General features: G+C 39.5%; 1 protein-coding gene across 1 annotated transcript in view; it reads right to left on the bottom strand.

Annotated features, from left to right (window-relative positions):
* Window positions 1–20,937, bottom strand: part of slc12a2 (solute carrier family 12 member 2) — a 50,601-nt gene that overhangs the window by 6,201 nt on the left and 23,463 nt on the right. The window contains exons 13-26 of the mRNA XM_062412327.1: window positions 20,431–20,532; window positions 18,480–18,635; window positions 17,757–17,856; window positions 16,997–17,108; window positions 15,590–15,730; window positions 13,318–13,424; window positions 11,165–11,244; window positions 10,679–10,822; window positions 7,472–7,519; window positions 6,388–6,510; window positions 5,252–5,363; window positions 2,823–2,909; window positions 1,482–1,617; window positions 793–860 (exon numbers count right to left, since the gene is read on the bottom strand). Of these exons, the coding sequence (XP_062268311.1) occupies window positions 793–860; window positions 1,482–1,617; window positions 2,823–2,909; window positions 5,252–5,363; window positions 6,388–6,510; window positions 7,472–7,519; window positions 10,679–10,822; window positions 11,165–11,244; window positions 13,318–13,424; window positions 15,590–15,730; window positions 16,997–17,108; window positions 17,757–17,856; window positions 18,480–18,635; window positions 20,431–20,532 (1,516 nt within the window). The remainder of the gene's footprint in view (window positions 1–792; window positions 861–1,481; window positions 1,618–2,822; window positions 2,910–5,251; window positions 5,364–6,387; window positions 6,511–7,471; window positions 7,520–10,678; window positions 10,823–11,164; window positions 11,245–13,317; window positions 13,425–15,589; window positions 15,731–16,996; window positions 17,109–17,756; window positions 17,857–18,479; window positions 18,636–20,430; window positions 20,533–20,937) is intronic.

A 20,937-nucleotide genomic window follows, 5' to 3' on the forward strand; every position in this document is an offset into this window, starting at 1 on the left:
ATCAGCAATAAAAACATCAACAAACATACCTACAGTCTTCTTTGGACTGCATAATTGGTATTAAAAAAGACGTTTGTCAGGCAATAGGATAACATTAAGCTTTTAAAGTCATTATAGCCATATTTTTGTAATGAATTCTAGAATCCTGCACTCAGGTATATATGTTTATAAAGCAAGCTAGATAACAGGCTATTTTACCGAGGCGAGTCTGCATCGTTTACATTACGACGTCAAAAGTGCCTCCTGTTCAAATGCCTTTGTCCTGCTTCCAGGGAGATGAGGTTCGCCTTACAAATATTGCAGGTAGTCTTTTTTCGGGCTATGTTAATGTTGAATGTCCCATACTTTTGACTTTCTGGTAGGCGATGGAACGGACGAGGCTGTTTTCGCTATTGCACATGCGCGACTTTCAGAGATAGGAAGGGAGCAAGATGGCTCACTCCTGAGCTACTTCCATCAGCACCTCCGGTAAAACAACGTTTAGTTAAGCTGCACAGCGCGAAAAACATGCGCATTGACGTAACCAACGAATCATCGAAGATTAAATTAATCCATGAAGCTGCTTTACAAGATCATACCATCTTAATATAATACACACACACACACACACACACACACACACACACACACACACACACACACACACACACACACACACACACACACACACACACACACACACACACACACACACACACACACACACACACACACACACACACACACACACACACACACACACACACACACACACACACACACACACACACACACACACACACACACACTTACATGACAATGAGGGCAGCTGTGCTCGAGTGCTCTTTCAGTAGCTCGTTGAGTCGGATCTGACGATTAGTCTGAAGAGCAGAGGAAACAAACACAGGTTCAAACATTCAGGTTTCAACTTACAAGATCACTATCACAAAATGCTGCAGAGTCTGAGCCACAGAACAGCTCACAGTGCTACACTGTTACCCTGCATGGAACTGTTTCCACTCACACTATTTATAGGAGCAGTTTAATTGGGCAGTAGTGCAGTATTCACTCCCCTGACATTAGCTTATGCTGCAAAGGTTTTGGAAGATATATCACATTCAACATAAGAGCAGTCTAAACTCAAAAATGGCTGTAGCTTCCATACCTTCCATTCAAGTTTATCTTGAGGACTCTCCCTCAGCCCAACTCTTGTTGGGTTGTGAACTTCATGCCATCATTACCACATGATTGTTGGTGATTTTTTGGCTAATGTCTGCTTTAATTTACTGCTTTAATTTACCATCAGTGACGAGTGACCTCTGTCCAACACGCTGTGCTTTCAGTGCAGCGGCAAAAGCCCAAGTGAGAACTTGTGGGGCCGATCTAATCCAATTCAGAACATTGAAATTACAATATTGGTTGATGGCCCTATTCAGTACTGACAACGTGTTAAAGATATACAGAATGACATGGAGAGGTATAGTGAGGGGTAGCGTGCTGACCTTAGCACGATATAGCTCAAGCTCGTTGTCCGTGATCCTCCAAGGTTCACTGTCCTTTAGCCGCTCTGCTGCCTCCTGCTCCATGTCGTCTTCCTTCAGGCGATATGGCTCGATCATCTCCTCAAAGGCCAACACGCTGTACAACAACCGTTTGATAGTTAATTGGAGCAAGTGGGAGAACAAATTTCCTCTTCTAGAATGACTTTCCATCCATTCTTTAATTACCCAAACACATTAAGTCTTTCTTCCTTCCCTCCACTTACCTCCAGAACATACCAACCAACCTCTGTATTTACAAATACAATTAGGTAATGAAACTAGTCAGTAAACTGCACTTTCATTTCGTGGTTTTCCATTGACTGCCCATTAATCTAGTGGTTAATTCCATTATATAGACCAGACAACATTGTAAATGGTAAATGTTTTGTATTATAAAGCGCTTTTCTAGTCTTGATGACCAATCAAATCCAAATACCATCGATATCACACAAAATATCTTGGGACCCTTACAGACTGAGATACAGAAGTAGACAGGTTTGTAATACATGAATCCTATTTTTGTGGTTTTTGACATAGCTTCTATCTATTATAATGATCATATTTATACAAAACATCTGTCAAGTGAAGATAGCAGCATTTACATAATTATGCAGGTTGATATTAAGTGGTCACAGTGGAGGCATGAGCTGACTGTAATGTTTGATTGTCCTGTTCCTGATTTATTTTTGGTGATGCCTCTGTGATGTTGTTATCACTTATAACAATAATGGACACCTTTACAAAGGTAAAACCCAAATAGTAGTTTTTATGTAGCTGGTTATGTAGAATACAATTCAAAATACATTTTAAGTCATGAAGTCATGTCTAAAGTCATATGAACCTAAACATATAACAATAACTCAAATGTAATCTGACCTCATTTGAGTGTCAGGTTGTAAGGTGAAAGATTGTTCTATTCTTTTCAGACAGAATCTGTTATTTAAGACCATGGTTTCTATACAGTGTTATCTTTACGATAGCAGGTGGGCTGCTTCTAGCTTATAGTTAGCAGTGTGGGCAGTTTCATTTCATGTCAGAAGCCTTCTAAAATGTGAAAAACAAGCAGGAAGTGACCTCGTCATTGACGTAGCATAGCAAAGTTTAATTCAAATTAACGGGGTTTTGAATGAAAAGTAATAATAGTTTGCTTTCAACAGGGATGATTATGACACAACGTATACTGATGGAATAACAGCTGTAAACACATGTTCTTGTTTAATATAGTTTTAGCCATCAATAATGATGGCTAAAACTGTGTGGCAGAAAATATTTTAACTTTGAAGTTTATTGAAGGAAACTTACTGCTCCTTCTTGGGCTTGGTGTTTACGTCACCCAGCACAGTGATATCCGAGAAGTCTATCCTGAACTTGCTCAGCAGAGTGGCCATCCTGCAAGAAGCAAAAACAAAGAGCTTTTGGATAAAAACTGGAGACCATATGTAGACATTTTAATCGGAGGAACTATGCACCGAGTCATCCTGAAGGCCAGGGGAAGTGGCTTTGAATATCTCTGTTTGAAGATTGTGGGAGGGGGCAGGTAGGGGAGGCATTCTCAGTATGAGAGTCATTTCCTTTATCTTCAACTACAAAGAGGCCAAGTGCTTGAAATCATTATCCATCACATATGGTGAACTTTAAACCAGGAGTTTATGCTATATTGATTTTGTAATAGTGTCATGTTCTCAGAACCACATTTCAGTCTTGCACGATGTCAACACAGGACTAAATTCTACTGTGGAAACTTCTAGTGATAATTTTTGTCCCGGATGTGTAGCCTTTTTATTATCCCACAGCCTGAGGGAAATTGCAGACAGAGATGTGTGCTCAAACACAGAGATAATAAGCTAGGCTTCTGGCACCTTGCTTATTCTAATTTTATCCAACAAAAGGAAGTAGGAGGCAGCTGCAGGGGACAATGAGAGACAGATAGAGAAAAGAGAGGGGCGAGAGAGAGAGAGGGGGGTGACTTTGTGCTAAAAACTGTCATGAAGGTTTAAAGATAATATTTCAAATGTTTTACTCTCCAAAAACTTTCAAAATTTTGTGAAACAGAGAGGGAAAGTTTGGATAACCATGTCATGTGCAGAGCATGGTTAGCGCAGCTTGGCCTAAAACCTAGAACCAGAGGGACGCTGTGGCATACTACCATATCTCTTGGAAAGAAACTGAATTACTCATTTCTTTTCGACAAACACAGTTGATCCCTGATTCACAGAAACATACTGACACCTCAGAACAGTCTAACTTTGGTTCTCGCAGCTCCACAGCAGACAGGAACAAAAGAAACTAATTCTCCTTCCGAATGAGATTTCAACTTCATAGCTATAAGCTAATATCATGGAAATCAGCGAAGCTCCACTGAGTCTTAACGTCAATCAAGATGATGGTGAGATTGGTCTTATTTTCATCACTGTGACTCGCAACAAACACACTGACTTGTCTTTGACTTCAACATATAAAGATTTATTGATAGTTGCCATGCTCTTTGTAACAATGACACATACTAACTACGAATGTTCACCAACGGCAAACAGCGAAGTGGGACCGTCCTGTAATTTGTGTCTTTTGAACATTGTTATGTTTGTCCTTGTTGGGATATATAAAGCAAAAAATATAGCACTTTGAGCATGATCTACAAAGATCCCAAATGAAAAGTGATAGATTGCATGTGCATTATAACAGATTGCAAATTTAATACAATGGAATTGGAGGTGTAAAAAGCCAATATAACAGGTTGTGGGCCCGGGGAAGAGATGTCTCTGACCAATATTGAGCAGCAGGTGCAGTTCACTTTCTGAATAAAAAAAACAGTTCTCTCAGACTTCTTCCATACCCTCTCCTCCTAACCACAATAACTGCAGCCATATGTGTGCAATGCTGTGCTGATTAGCACCTAGCTTTCAAACGTATTAAATGTAGATGCAGTCAAAACCACCGCAATTATTTTCAGGCTTTGTAAAACACATTGCGTGTGCGAAATTTAAGTATTTTCATTTACTCCTCCTATTCATTAAGGCAAACATACTAAATGGACAGTGCGTGATATTCTGCACGCAATCCTCAGTATATCAGCTTTCATGTTTTTTGGCAGTTGAAATCAAGTTTACAAACATTTTTACATGTGTGGGTCTGTAGTAGATCAGGCCAAAAGTGTCATGTCATTAGCAGCTGAACATAGAAGCGAGGTGCTGAAAGGAAAGCAGATGGTTGCTTTATGAGAAGGCTCTGTAATGTTGGTTCTAATGTCACTCCTTCTATTACTCTGTACAACATTTTTACAAATAGCAGTGATTAATAAGCAGTGAATAATAGCAGTAGAAACATAATCCAAACACCAGGACAGTTGTAGCTCTTTTCTAATCTTGATGGCGACTTAAAGCTCTCCACAGCAGAGTTTTGCCATTCAAACAAAAAATGTATACAGTGCATCTATATGCAGCACCTTGCTCTATGATACATCAATCACCAATTGTCGGAACAGCGGTCAAGGGCAATTTGGGATTCAGTATTTGCCAACGACATGTGAATTGGGAAAGACTGGGGTGACCCTTTGGGTAGTGGGCGACCCACTCCGTCTCCTGAGCCACAGACGCTTCAGTTCTACAGGGTTTCATCCGGTTTTGCTACCAAACAGTTGATATGTGAGTGTTTGGTTACAGTGGGAAAAGGTGAATATATTTGTGTTAAATTTGAATTTGGCCTAGTGGATTAGGAGTTTGTGCAATACTCACGCTCGGCGGTCATGATCAATCCTGTTGATCTTGCCTCCAATGAAGACACGGATCTTGCAGTCCTTCCACCTTTTCTTGTTAGTGAGCAGGTAGGGGATGAGCAGGGTCAGACCTGGAAGGGAGATTAGGTCAGATTTGCTCAATACAGTTTAAACACTGGCCGTGTCAAAGGGTCTCAGTTGGATTTTAGGTCGAAACATCAGCGTTTCAGATTATTTACACACTTTTTTCATGAGCACACAGGATTTTGCCCTCATGTACTGTTTTTAAAAAGGCTGACTTGTTGGGGGAGATGGTAAAGATAGGAAGAGGAGATGCCCCAGATGTTAGCCCCCTATGTACAGGCCCCCTGACCAAGCAGTTTGAGTCACTGCTAAACAACTAAGACACTTCCATTCCGACACTTCAGAAAATGGTGTTGTGTTTAATGTCCGTTAGTCAGATATATTACCTCTGCCCAACAACATTTAAACCATCATCCAAGACGTCAGCTAAAAGACTGAGCCAAATGTGAAAACAGTTTTGCTTGCATCAAAAAGACTCCACCTCTTTTCAGGTAAAGGTGAGGAGGATGACATGATGACTGCATATCAAGTGTCACATTTTTCAATATGGTGAATACATCAACCATGACTCGGCTGTTCATCACATATTTATTGACAATAGAGAATGAGCCGTTAACATATCAGCTATGAAATGTAACTTTTCATCGAAGACCAACAGTCCCATGTATTAATTCAGGAATCTTTGTGTCAGTGTTGACAGAAGTCTGCTAAACTCTGTGCTACATACTATACTTAATGCTCTGTATACGTGTATGTTTGTGTTCACCTCATGCTTTTAAGAATTTGGACAATCCCCTGTATGTCTAAAAGAATGCTTTGTGAAAATAAGAAAGTTAGTATTTGCATTTACCTGAATATATTATATATATATATATTATAAATGCCAAATTTCTTGAATTATTTTGGGTGTTTTCAGACTTGAGAAAAGAAGTATAGTTTAAAAATACATTACCACATATACAATTATTTTACTTGGATAACAAAAAGTTAATTCCTGTTTTCCAGCTCTACAAATATTTCTAAAACATGCAAGTGTGTGCATGTGTGTTTCATCTATTCTCCCAGACTCACCTCCGTCATCAAACAGCCACCAGACGTCCACTGTGCCCTTCCCTTGTTTCTTCTGAAACTGCTGGCTGGCCTCCAACAGCCTCTGGTCAGACACATTCAGCGGCATTGTTGGACTTCTCTTGTCTACAGGGATAGTTACATAACACATGAACCACAGCGACAACCAACAGAGAAACATTCAATCAGATGCAAGACAAAAATTATTGCTAAAATAATTTATTGGGACTGTTTGGTGTCCTGAGAGTATAAGTTGAGCTGGGAAGTAACCAAATATTCAAAGTGGACAGTTTTTGTAAATTTGTGGACAGATATATATGTTGGGTTTAGCTCTGTAAACTGTTTAGTTTGGCTGTCAGATAACATTGGCTTATGTTTGTATAACAATACAAATTAAGTGTGATGAGCACTTAAAACATATCAAACATTTCTAAACAAAAATAACCATTCAAACCTCACCACTACAGCAGGTACTATGTTTTTAAAGCCTAGCCAATTTATTTTGTTTGGGCCTGATGAACCACAGCAGAGACACCATCAATTGAGCAATAAACAGGAAAGGGAGAGAGACTGTGAAGGGCTCAGGAGTTAGCTGGACTGGGCTGTAGACATGAAAACAGAACAGACGTTTTCACCCTGAAAGAGAAAACTATGGGCGAACTGTCACCTTAAGAGAAAGAAGAAACAGCAGGTAAGAGAGCAAAGAAAGTTTGGAGGAAATTGAAATGTTGGGACACACAACAAATACTCAAGACTTGGATTGAGTTAAAGGCACTTTTACAGACAGGAGACTTGAGTAACAAGCTGTAGAGCAAAGAAAAGAGAGGAAAAGATTAAATGTTATTCCCTAAAGCCAAGTAGCCAGTAGGCCGGAAACACGTTACAGACTGAGAGAGAGACAAGACAGAGACAGCAGGGTGCAGGAAGGTATGTTAATACAAGAGGAATTCAAAATATACTGTGAAAAAAAGGATGATGAAAGACAGTGCACGAGGAAAGGAAAATATGACCTGAGAGGAAAGAGAGAGAGAGCTAGCGACGACAGAAAGAAAAGATTTAAGGCAACCCAATAAAGTGGATTTCCTGCCTTTTTTCAACAACGGCTGGGTTGTAGCTTTGCCATCATCATCGTCATCTGGGAAATTTGAGACAAAAGGAGAGAGAAAAAAAAAAATCATAATTGAGGTAAGATGTTGTTTTGATGTGCCAGTGGCTTCCAACCAAGGATTCTTAATCATGAGTTAAAACAAAATAACGTAAAAAGGGACAAAACATCAACAATGAAGGAGACATGCAAACAGTATGGTCGTCGAGGAGAACCAAGCTTTTATATAATTTCAGTTTTAACAGCGTTTTGGAATTTTCCCCCTGGCTTCTGTGAATTTATTAGGCCTGCCTTTAGCAGTGAAACTTGCAGCTCCCAGCAAGTACTTAATAGTTACATTAAGCCGTTTTCAGACATGACCTGCAGATGAAGTCCGGAGAATATGGTTTGGACTTAACACTAGTTTGCCTTTCACACATGCAAAACACAGAGGGAGGTTCTCTGCAGTAGTGTTAATTTCGTTGACGAAAACGCTGACGAAATATATTCGTTAACGACCCTTTTTCCATGATGAAGACGTAACGCAAACGGATCTTTGAAAATAAAAACTATGACTAAATCTATTTTTAACTTTCGTTGACGAGACGAGAAGAGCGAAAATGTTGGTGGTTGACTAAGTCACAATAATTTTTTTTAACATCATCGTATCAGGCCGTCATGAGGTATCAGGAGCGGGCGAGTGAGTCTGTGTGTCTGTGTGTGCTCCCAGATACCCGAGGCTCCGCCCCCCACCCCGCTCACTCGCTCAGAGACACAAGATCAGAGCTAGTACACGTGAAGAAGCCTCTCAGTGACTGACTGCTTCTTAACTATGGAAACAGTGAAAACACAGAGTTTCTCTGGTCTCAGCTGATCAGAAATCAGCGCCTCAGCTTCTTGATCAGAGCAGAAGCTGCAGTTGGTTTCTAGTGAGCTGCAGTTTCTGTGTTCGCCTCCAGTCTGACCTGCTCTCACTTTTTGTTTTCACATTTAAAACTAAATATATATTTTTAAGCTATTAGGCTGCAGCTATATGTTTTTATAGAAAAGGAGTTTAATTTGGCTATTTAATGTGACTAAAACTAGGCTAAAATGTAATTTGTTTTAGTCGACTAAAACTAGACTAAAACTAAGAAGGATAAAAATGACTAAATGTGACTAAAACTAAAATGCATTTTCGTCAAAAGACTAAGACTAAGACTAAATCAAAAATAGCTGCCAAAATTAACACTGCGCTGCAGAGATGCGTTTCCAACAGCAACAAATCCCCCATATTATTCAGGCAAGTGGTGGTGCAAACAGATCCAGCAGGACCCATTTTGAGTCTGTTGCGTGTTAGAAGCGTCAAAAACCTCCTCACCTGCGCGCTGTGATTCCAGCAGGGGAATTCCTGCTGTGCGCTCACATTGGATTCTGCTGCCTTTTTGCTGACTTAATACAAGCGGTATAAGTGAAGAAAGTCCGCAGATAATTTGGAAGTGCTCACTCGAAAATTAGTATTCAGACATGCACCTTTTCCAGAGAAAGTGCAGCGAATCACTGGAGTTCAGTGCATGTCTGAAAGCAACTTTACACTGCCTTCCACTGGCCATTTGGTAAGCAGCATAAAGTAAAAGCACATGAGTATATAATATCGAGAAATCTGTGTTTTAGTTTTTTTTTCAAATTCTCAAAACGCAACCAATCGAGTTAGGAGCGGGGTTTCCTATTGAGCCTTAACTCCACCAAGAGGAGGAACACTGGTCGAACATTCTTCCCTTGTTTCCTGTGCCTGTAAGCTCTGGCTGGGACTAAGAGGATTACCCAAATCAAGGCAGCCATCTTCAGTTTTCTACTTCTTGTACATTTTGTTTCACTTCTTATCTCATCCCATTAACACCAACTCGTTCTAAGTGTGTGTGACCCTGTCAGTTGGACACAAAGTAACTATCAGATGCAAAATAAGATGAATAAACATTCATAAAAATATGCCTTTTTCTATATTACTGTGGTGAGTCATTAACATATCACAAGAAAATTTGTATTTCACTGTTATGAACCAAGTCAGTCTGAAGGTCATGGTAGGATTCTGGCAGTAGGTGGTAATACCTTCTACACAAGGGTTCACATGTTGAACTCAGCATGTTATTCATTTTCACAACACTAATTTCATCCTACAATAGAGATATACACTCTGTGACTTTCTACTTATAACACAAACACATATGTATTCATTAGACTCTACTTTTCTTATACGTCACATTTTATACCACATTTAAAGAGGCAGTTCCCCCAAAAATGAAATTCACTCATTTTTTACCCACAACTAAGCCGATGAAGGGGTGGGGGAAGTGCTTAAATCTACAAAGTAAAGGAGTAAACAGTGATGCGGCAAAATCCAATACAATGGAATTAAATGGCGACCACTTTTTCAAACGTAAAACAAATAAGATTGCACTGTAATTTACAGGTTTTTGTATAAATGTCAGGTGTTTTCCTCCTCTTAGTTACTGCAGCAGTAACAGCAGCTATCGAGAGTTCTCACAAGATGGCATCAGTAACTAGTCGGCATAGTGGTGAGTAAATAGGGAGTGAGTTTTAATTTTTGGGTGAACTATCCCTTTAACATTAAAGCGAATAAACTGAGTATACGGTGGCAAACACTTTTTTTACCATGTATGATGTATTTAAGCTTTACCATATTTAACAATATATCTGAACAACGAACTTCATGGCACCAGAATGAATGAGGCCGTCGATGGGAATTTTCGGTTCTACACTTCCCACATTGTGGAAACTGTTTACTTGTCTCAGAGTTGTGTGGGTGGCACTTGATTGTGATCTCGTTCTGTGTCCGATTCCCTCTTTGACACGCACACACACAGGCAAAAGGACCCAAGACATCTGTGGACTAACAAACTATGCCCAGTGGGAGAACTGGGGTCATTGGTCATTGAGGCAACTTCCTGTGTCAGTGTGTGAATGTGGAGGCAGAATAGGGAGGTTGTTGATGGATTAAGGCTTTGTGAAAACAATGTTAAACTTATTTCCCGGATGAACCGCTTACCAACGTAATATCCTCGAATGGTGTTTGTGAGACCCCCCCCCCTACTTGTAAATACTCACACTTGAGTGTCAAAACAGTTTTTCTAGATAGTGATTGGTGGATAAAGGTGGAATATGATAATACAAGTAAGTGAGAAGAATTATGAATGAAGCCGGCTTTCTAACCTTTCTGTATAGCTGGACTGTTCTGGAGGCTAGTGGCCTTGGAGGACTGCTTCGATGAATCAGCGTCAGAGTCTTTGCTTGTGTCTATGGACACAATGACATCTTTCATCACTGAAGACTTCTCTTGGGAGGACAACAAGTCATCTGGGAAGAAATGGAACGAGAGTAAAGATGGAGAAGAAAGGTGAAGAAAAGGTAAAGAAAATAAGTCAAGAAAAGTAGGTTTAACGCGTGGAAAGTTAAAGCATGAAAGCAGATTCAGAGTGTGAAGGTGGGGGAAATTTATGAACACGATTTGATCAAATATATATTTGTTTATTGTATGTGAAACGAACAAGGTTTACTGCGCTGTTGATCAGTTTAATTATATTATTTACCTTGTTTTGAGACATTAAATAGGAATTCTGGAAACACCCCATGTAGTCCTATCACATTGCAAAATAATTCTCCGAAACAATGTTGTGAGTGTAGAGAAGTGTCTGCTACCTTGTCCTTGGATATGGGAAACGTCCAGACCTTCTTTCAGTCGCAGAATAACAGCACCAAACTGGAAGTCAAAGGCATCGCTGAGAGGGAAAAAACACAAATGAAAGTTTCACACCAGCAGAGGACAGAAAAGGGCACAATAATAACTAATCTAAACAGAGACTCAAATCAAAAACACACACACGATTTGAAAAGAAAAGACCTCAAAATCTGTGAAAAGAAGTGCACTCAGGAAATAGCATGTTCAAACATCTTTCTCAATCCTGCAGGCTTAACTGTGTACAGTGCCTTGCATAAGTATTCACCCCCTTTGGACTTTTCTACATTTTGTCATGGTATAACCACAGATTAAAATGTATTTCATCGTGAGTTTATGTAATGGACCAACACAAAATAGTGCATCATTTGGAAGTGGGGGGAAATATTACATGGATTTCACAATTATTTACAAATAAAAATCTGAAAAGTGTTGAGTGCATATGTATTCACCCCCTTTACTGTGAAACCCCTAACAAAGATCTGGTGCGACCAATTGCATACACAAGTCACATTTGCAAGTCACACAAGTAAATAGGGTCCACCTGTCTGCAATTTAATCTCAGTATAAATACACCTGTTCTGTGACGGACTCAGAGTTTGTTGGAGATCATTACTGAACAAACAGCATCATGAAGACCAAGGAGCTCACCAAACAGGTCAGGGATAAAGTTGTGGAGAAATATGAAGCAAAAATATCCAGAGCTTTGAACATCTCTCTCAGCATCATAAAATCCATCATAAGAAAATGGAAAGAATATGGCACAACCGCAAACCTACCAAGAGGAGGCCGTCCACCCAAACTGAAGAGTCGGACAAGGAGAAAATGAATCAGAGAAGCAACCAGGAGGCCCATGGTTACTCTGGAGGAGTTGCAGAGATCCACAGCTGAGGTGGGAGAATCTGTCCACAGGACAACTATTAGTCCTCTACTCCACAAATCTGGCCTTTATGGAAGAGTGGCAAGAAGAAAGCCATTGTTGAAAGGGATCCATAAAAAAATCCCGTTTGGAGTTTGCCAGAAGCCATGTGGGAGACACAGCAAACATGGGGAAGCAGGTGCTCTGGTCAGATGAGACCAATATTGAACTTTTTGGCCTCAATGCAAAACACTATGTGTGGCGAAAACCCAACACTGCCCATCACCCTGAGCACACCATCCCAACAGTGAAACATGGTGGTGGTAGCATCATGCTGTGGGGATGCTTCTCTTCAGCAGGTACAGGGAAACTGGTCAGAATAGAGGGAAAGATGGATGGAGCCAAATACAGGGAAATCCTTGAAGAAAATCTGATCTGCAAAAAACTTGAGACTGGGGCGGAGGTTCATCTTCCAGCAGGACAATGACCCTAAACATACAGCCAGAGCTACAAAGGAATGGTTTGGATTAAAGAATGTTAATGTCTTAAAATGGCCCAGTCAAAGCCAAGACCTCAATCCACTAGAGAATCTATGGCAAGACTTGAAGATTGCGGTTCACAGACGGTCTCCATCCAATCTGACTGAGCTTCATCTTTTTTGCCAAGAAGAATAGACAAACCTTTCCATCTCTAGATGTGCAAAGCTGGTAGAGACATACCCCAAAAGACTTGCAGCTGTAATTGCAGCGAAAGGGGGTTCTACCAAGTATTGACACAGGGGGGATGAATACTTATGCACCCAACAGATTTTTTGTTCTCATTATTGTTTGTGTCACAATAAAATGTATTTTGCACCTCCAAAGTACTATGCATGTTTTGTTGATCAAACGGGAAAAAGTTTATTTAAGTCTATTTGAATTCCAGTTAGTAACAGTACATAATGGGAAAAAGTCCAAGGGGGGTGAATACTTATGCAAGGCACTGTATGTATATCGTCATGGTTTCCATCTGGAGGGAGAATTTAGTGTATCAGCATATTAGCTGTATTAGCTTGATTAGATATAAGACACTTCCATATGTCATATGGACTTTAATTTTACAACACCTGAACCCACTTTTATAAGTCAATTTTCTGATTTCAGTAACTGTTTAACTCATTCCAAAGTTTCCAAGCTTTGGGTTTTCATGTAAGAGCACTGGCAGAGGACACTGACTATATTCAGTCAAGCTTTGATAAGTTGTGGCATCTCTACTCACTGGATCAAACTAATGTAGGTCTCCACGTTCATCATGTCACCGTCCCTCCAGTCATTTTTGAAGCCAAGCACCAGGGTGTTCGGCTTGAGGCGACCCAGGCCAGCAGCCTTGACAAGGACAAGAATAGGAAAAACAATCAATGAAATCGCTACTTATTTCAAAAAGTCAGGCTGTTTCTATGATACCGTTATTCTGGAGCAAGAAGATATAAAATATTACAGTTGGACTATTCACTCCGTCACTGTTGCAATTTTTAACTAGATACTCTTTATTCCCTCTCAGGCTTGACATGAAAACTTAGGCAGTAAATATCTCGCCTATGGGAAAAAGGGTGTCAGTTTAATTTCTCTTCAGCATTAGTGCACTAAAGGTTTTAATGCTCTAAAACTGGTTGTAACCTCATAGGAGAAGGGATAAATGATATTACATTTTTTTCCCTTTCTTCTCGTCTACCAATTCCATGTGTAGGGCCAAACCAAGATGAATGTAGTCTACTAACAAGTATTCAGAATCCACAGCCTGATATGCCCTCTCAGAGAGCTCCATCATTGTCAAAACATTTTTTTTAAAGATCTGATCCACACTGTTGCACTGGTACATATTACTCATTGAAAACACTCCCCTGTATCCAGTAACACCTAAAAGAGCAGCAAGCATTGGTTAATTTGCAGCTTAAAAAAAAAAATACCATTCTCATTGAGTAATGTTTAAACTTTTCACTTAGCAAGGAATCTCTCCTTCATTATGGGTGCCTAGTGGTGCAGGCACCACTAGGCAGTGCATTGCATGGCGCAACGCACTGCCTACATGCCTACTCCATGGCGCAACGCACTGCCTACTGCCTAGGCAACGCTTTGCAGGGCTTCGCCCTGCAAAGCATGGACCTAGTGGTGCCTGCCACTAGGCGGCACAATGCTTTGCATGGCGCAACGCGCTCAGCATTTCCTATTACTATTCCGTGGTGCTTATTATTCTTATATCTTCTTCCGTCTTTATTCCGGTATGCTTCTCCTCCCACAAATTTTGACGCACATTCACGAGACCTGTAAATAAACCTGCGGAATTACGTCGAATAGTGTGCTATTACTTTTATAAGAAATTCGTCCAACAGTTAGCTCAAAGATCGCGATAACGCGACCAAAAACGACGAATGGGACTCAAGGTCTCTCTACCAAAAGAGCGAGAGGCTGAAAATCAGTGTTTTTAGACCCTTTTTTTGTCACTCAAACTGCTCTCAAATCTCCAAACGGAGGTCCTCAGACATGATTTTAGATATTTGAGGTCGTGAGATTGTTTCCTTCGCAGACATGTCACTCTCAAATCTCTCGGACCTGTGCTTATATGCGCATCGAAAAATCGAGGAATTATTTCCGGATCCTTCTCCCATTGGAGCCCAATGTTAATTCTGAAGATTTTTCTGAAAAGATTAAAACTGAAAAATAAAACGTAAATCGCTCCCACAGCTCCATTTCTTCATTTTCCACATAGGACTTATAGTTTTTGAGTAACAAGTATTTGTTTGATGACGGTGCTAGAGTGTGGAAAAATGTCTCTTCCATTAAAAGTAATGGAGGAGAATTTATGAAATGAGAAGTATGTTTCTAAACTGCTCCTACGGACTCATTTTTCTCAGCTTTGTGATTCTCACAGTGTTTTCATTTGTCGGATAGGAGTTATAGTTTTTGAATTAGAGCATTTTGTGTGGGACGTTCTCCTGATGTCTAATCTGTCATTCGTTCTCTCCCACACCTGTTGTCATTAGTGAGTTACACACGCTGAGGGAGCGGCCATTGGGGAGAGGGGGACAGTGAGAGCTTTATATTAACCACTTCAAAGGTATTGGTCAACAGCATAGGTAGTCTAGTGGTTACAGAAGAGGGTTAGTAATTCAGAGGTCGAGGGTTCAAGTCCAACTGAGGGCAGAACTTTAACATTGTCATTTTGTGTCTTTCAGAAGGGAAACTTTAAACTCTTTAAATACACAATTGTCATTGATGTTTAAGGTCAATTTAATTGGATCAGTGGGTTGAGCTGCTGACTCAATGATCCACTGTTTGTGAGTTCAAAACCATTAGCGAGTTGTAAAAGGCTACAAGAGGCATGAACAACTTTTTCCGGAAATGAATCTCTGCATGTAGACGACCATCTTATCTCAGTGCCGTTGTTTGCAGTTTAGTCAGGGATTCTTGCTCAGTGTTGCCCATTGTGGGAACTGATGAGTTTGTCTATAATATCCTTTTTCTAGCACTATTACAGCTGTGCTGTTTCCTACCTGGAGCAGGTACTGTGTGCCCTGCCTCATGTCCTCAGCGAATACTGGTGTGTAGAAGGCTTTGGTCTCATTCTTCAGCAACCAGCGCTGGTACCGGGACTGCTCTGTGGAAATATCTTTGAAGTTTGGTCTTCTGGAACCCTATAGGGAGGTAAGCATGCACACACAAACAAAAAATATATAATTCCACACCCTTGCCTTTAGCATCCTACAAGTTTAGAAACAATAACATGATAAATGCGGGAGTCCAATTGTCCAGGTTTATATGTCAGAGGATGATCAATTTAATCAGATTTTGACCACAGAATAACAAATTCCAAACAACAAAGTTCTCCTTTGAATCTCCTCATCTGGGATTTTGTTTATTCCTGCAGAAAAGAGTTCAAAGCCACTCTTCAGCAAGGAGACTGCAATTCCATTAGCTGGGAATGTTTAAATCATTTAACTGCTAAGCTTTTCTCAGCTCTAATGGAAGCACTAGAAACATCCACGAGGGCACATCAGAAGCCCCTTGTTGACTTCACAGATCCTGCACTCATCTTATCAAAACTGCCCTTCCATTGAGAAACCTTTTTGGCTGGCCTGGATCAGTAAAAAGATTTTTACTTTTGTAAATGGGACTTGAACACGTATCAGCTGTATTACCACTGTGGCTCACCGATGTGTTAATTTCTGAGTATTATAGCGTGCCCGAGGGAAAAAAGGGTAAGAAATCCAACCACTGTGACAATGTTTGAAATGGAATACTAGTTTCAAATGATTAAATAATACTTACGTGCTGGTGGTGCTACTTTTATTGACTTGCAAGTTAGAAACCAACAGTAGTTGAGAGCTTGGTAAGTCTAGTCCGATTTAGAACTTAAAACTGATGCACTGACACTGATGCACAGCGGGGCTCAGTTATAAAAAACAGCCTTTGTGGCAGAAGCAGTTGACACACTTGATGTCGCTGAAGCATAATAAGACGGTTTAAAATAGCTATATTGAAACACAATTAGACAGTTGCCCTTCTCTTGTTGTTATTTTGTTGTTTTTTTTTGTGTCGTTTTGTCACTATTATTTTGATGTTTTTGGGGGACTTGTATTTATATTGTATAAATTACAGGTGAAAATATTCTGTAACCGTTGACCTATCGAAAACCCAATAAACAATGTTTCATTCCAGCTGATGGAAGGAAAAGGGTTAAAATACAGAAATCATTGATTATAGTGTATTTATTAGTTCCAATTCATAATAACACACTTAATGATACTAACTACTGCTGACTTTGTGACATGGACTCAACATGGATACATTGTATAGTGTGTCTAAAAACAAAATTCCAAACACAGTGCAGTCGATTTTTTTCAGAACAATAACCACAAAAGGCAGATCAAGAAATAACAGAGTATATTACATCTACTCACTGTGCGAATATGACCACAGATCATCAGGCCTACATTCTTGGTGAAACTGTGAACCAGGTCCAGAAGAGCTGGTCGAGAGTTGGGGTAACCAGTCATCACCAAACATTGGGGTCTACAAACAGACATGTACAAGAGAAGTCATCAGTGCATCTTCATTAATTTCAGGTTTTACTCTCTTTGCATCTATATATATATATAGTGTGTGTATATATATATATATATATATATATATATATATATATATATATATATATATACACACAATGTCATAATTGTATCTTTTACAATGACCTTTACCGAATTGTTACTCTTTAAATTTGCGGCTACCTTTTTTTCTGACCCTCACAGTGGCCCCTAGTCTTCTTAGCACAGGACAAAAAAAAACAGGAGCAGTGAAGCGAACATCAAAGCAAATATGCTAAGCTCCATGGGATTTAATGGAGGCGTTGAGAGTTGAAAAGGAGCTCAGGGGAATGGGCAAGTCTTTCTGAGGACACCTATCAAATGCCTTTTAATCTCCTGCTTGGTTTGCTGCCATGGGAACAGTCCAAATGCACACCGTCACAAATACATGTTGTTATTCAAAAACAAATAATTTGATTTTGATTCAATCAAGGGTGGTCTCTACGTAAGAGTGAAGCACAATTGGTTGCTTTAAAAGTTGGGTTTGATCATTTGATTTAAGCAAAACAATCTACACTTTCAATTTCTCATAGAATGCTGCCTAGTTCAGTGTTAATGGCAGTAATTAGGGTTATACCTGAAGTTCTTGATGTGGTCCTCCACTCCACTGAGGTGCAAAGTGTGGGTCAGAGACTGGTGGTAGGTCAGAGCCTGGGTTGATGAGCCCCAGTTCACATCTGGAGAGGAAGAGGCATGCAGGCAGTTACACACAGTGCAATTAGGAATTGTGTTTACAGGTCATCCTGCTGGGCCAAAGGCTGCCTGACTCATGTTGTGTAACAGGCAGTGAGAAGGCCTCATATGTGTGTGTAGCTGCAAGTCAAACTGAGCGTGCACACAGGTTCCCAGGGTCAGCTTTTTGTTTGAAGAAATGCAAAGATGTGTTGTTGTTTTTTTTTTTTTTTTTTGGGGGGGGGGGGGGGGGGGGTATCAGGGAAGCAACTACATTCAACAGCTACATACAACTTACACAAAAATGTCATCTGTTAAAAGCTTCTCATTTTGGTGAACTGTCAACAGGTTAAACATTTTTCGAAAAAGCCACAACAGAGGCCGGTCCAGGATGTTCGTTGTTGAGTTTAGGGTAAAAACTGGGAGCAGACACTCTCCAGAACACTCAACATGAATAGTTTAACTTGTAGTTTTCTAAATGTGTGACATGCTTCCTATAAGATCAGTATCACATGTATCAATATAAAAAATCAAAAAAGACAATGTTATTTCATAAGCAATTGGGAATGTGAGCTAAATCTTAACAAACAGCACAGGGTGCAGTGACTGTTTTTAAGTTATTACTCACCAGGCTTCTTGTAGCTGACATAAATATATAGACCCAGAACAATGACGTTAGTGAGGAGGGCCGCCCACCAGTTGATGACAAACATCACCACACAGCAGAGTACGGCACCAGCAAGAGAAACCCACATGTTGTAGTATTTGAAGCTGGGACGCCAACCTGAAGCAATGAATACAAGTAAGAACAGAACAAGAGCAAAGTACATTCATAAACATAGAGCAACCTTGGAGAGCTAGTAAAACTCTGTATGGATATTAAAATGTTAAAAAATATATATTATTATGGTAAACTGAGGAAATGCACTTTATGTTAAGGTAGATGTCTGTTTCTCCAAAAATGTTGTAACAGACCACATTAAGTCAGAAGTGACCAAGGTCATCCTCTATGAAAGGAAAACTTTTCCAATATTTTTAACATGGTCTTAACACTGCTGTTAAGGAGTATGAATTAGGTTAAGGGTTAAATAATGAGTTAGCAGCCTGTAAGAATGTAGACCAGTAGATTATGTCAGCTATAAGGGACCACACGTTATTACTTGGTTCCACAGATACAAGACTAACTGAATTTTAGTGATGGGATACATTGGGACAGTGTGTGGTTACATAATGACAGGGTCTAAAACAATCCACAGGACATAAAGGGTACATTGATGGTGCTTTTTTTCTCAGTACCATGCAAAGATTTAAAAAAGTTCCTGAAAAGGCCGGAATAACAAATGGGTTTATGGTTGCAAAGGCTGAAAAAAAGTAAATGTGTGTGTTACAGCTGGCCTTTAATTGAGTAATGTACCATTTAAGTCCTAAGTTATAAAATGACCTGCTTGGAAGAATTAGAAGCACATAAATAATATGTACCTGATGTTCTGCTAGAGCTTTGGTATTGAGGGGGAGAAAAGCACAGAGCTTAATAAAAATACTACATGCATTTAATTCAGCTATCATTTTACAGCCTTAAGTATCAGTTAATCCAAATTACAAAACTCACCATACAGTTTAGTTGAAATGATTCATGTTTTCTTATATCTGTGTGAGATTTCTACTCTTTGTATCAATGCAATGGTGGAAAATGGAATCTTAGCCCCTTCCAAACACATGGTCCACATAATTTTGGATAAGGCAACTGTTTTTATTAAGGTTAGGGTTTATAAGCATTTGTTTTTTAAACAGCAATGTTTGAACCTGAATAATCGTCTCTTATCGATCATAGTTTTTAATATTTGTGACTAAATAAATAACAAAAAGCTGAAGATTCCAGTTAGGTTTCTTAGGTGAGAAGCCTGAAACAGTTTTGAATTGCAGTCAAATTAAAGTTGAAGATACGGAGCTAAAAGCATCTGGAACATTGACATAATGTAACAGCACTGGTTTGTTTATTTCTTACACGTTTCTTTATCAAAATACTACAAGTGATGGGGATGCATGATCATATTGAAAACATCACCTTAATAAGTTATTAATAGCTATACTCTATATCAAAATTATTTTAGCAACTACCTGAAAATGTAAACTATGCTTTCATTGTGTGTGTCTACAGTATCCATTGATTTCCCTTTTAGAACCTGAATTTTTCTCTGCTATACATTTATTAAAAACATTCAAAATCGTATAAATGATCAGCTGACTGCTGGTGCATTAAGGTGAGAAAATATACATTTGACATCAAAAGTTCTGCTAGCTTTTCCTGAACATGACCGGTCTCATGGCCTTTCAAAAACTGTCTCTAAGCTCTTTGATGTGATCTGCAGCTCAACTGCTTCAAGTAATTCCCTCAAGTAATCAGTTCCCATCATATTCACTGTTACACAGCATAAGCCTCATGTCTCTGCTACTGTGTCTGATAATCTCCTGTTTGTGAAATTGACAAATAACGTCTACTTTGAGACGTTCCTCGTTATCTTACTTGTGGATCTAGCACCGTTGACTTAATTTCTCTCGTTTTCTGGGCTTGATCTTACCTGGTGAGTTAGCCAGTGAGGCATGGAACACAGAGAAGTTGATCAAGGCATAGGACGCCAAGAAGAAGTTGGAGATGATGGGGGCAATTACATTCAACTGAGCTGCAACATGAAAACAACAATCAGTCCACTCACAATTGGTCAAAGCTCACCTGTAATTCCATATTCTCTAATTCTTTCAGTAAAAGCCAAAATCCTGGTAGGTTACAATACTTCTAAATGTTTAATTTAGCAGAAATAGTCGGGGTGCTCAGAGAATGTCACCCAAGGCGTCTAGTTGAACAATGACATAGTATTTAACATTATTGTTAGGTCAAAGTTTCTCCTTGATGAAAAGTTTGATCAATGGAAAAGTATCAAAGATTACGGTCAATGTGCACTTGATATCGATGGATGGCTTTGTGTTTTGATCAAAGTCTTATATCCCAATAGACGTAATTTTTTTTGTTGATAATACATATTCTAACTTTTCACTTTTCTTAACCATATAATTAAGGGTCACGTATT

Source organism: Platichthys flesus, chromosome 19 (assembly GCF_949316205.1).
Source record: "Platichthys flesus chromosome 19, fPlaFle2.1, whole genome shotgun sequence".
Lineage (NCBI taxonomy): Eukaryota > Metazoa > Chordata > Actinopteri > Pleuronectiformes > Pleuronectidae > Platichthys > Platichthys flesus.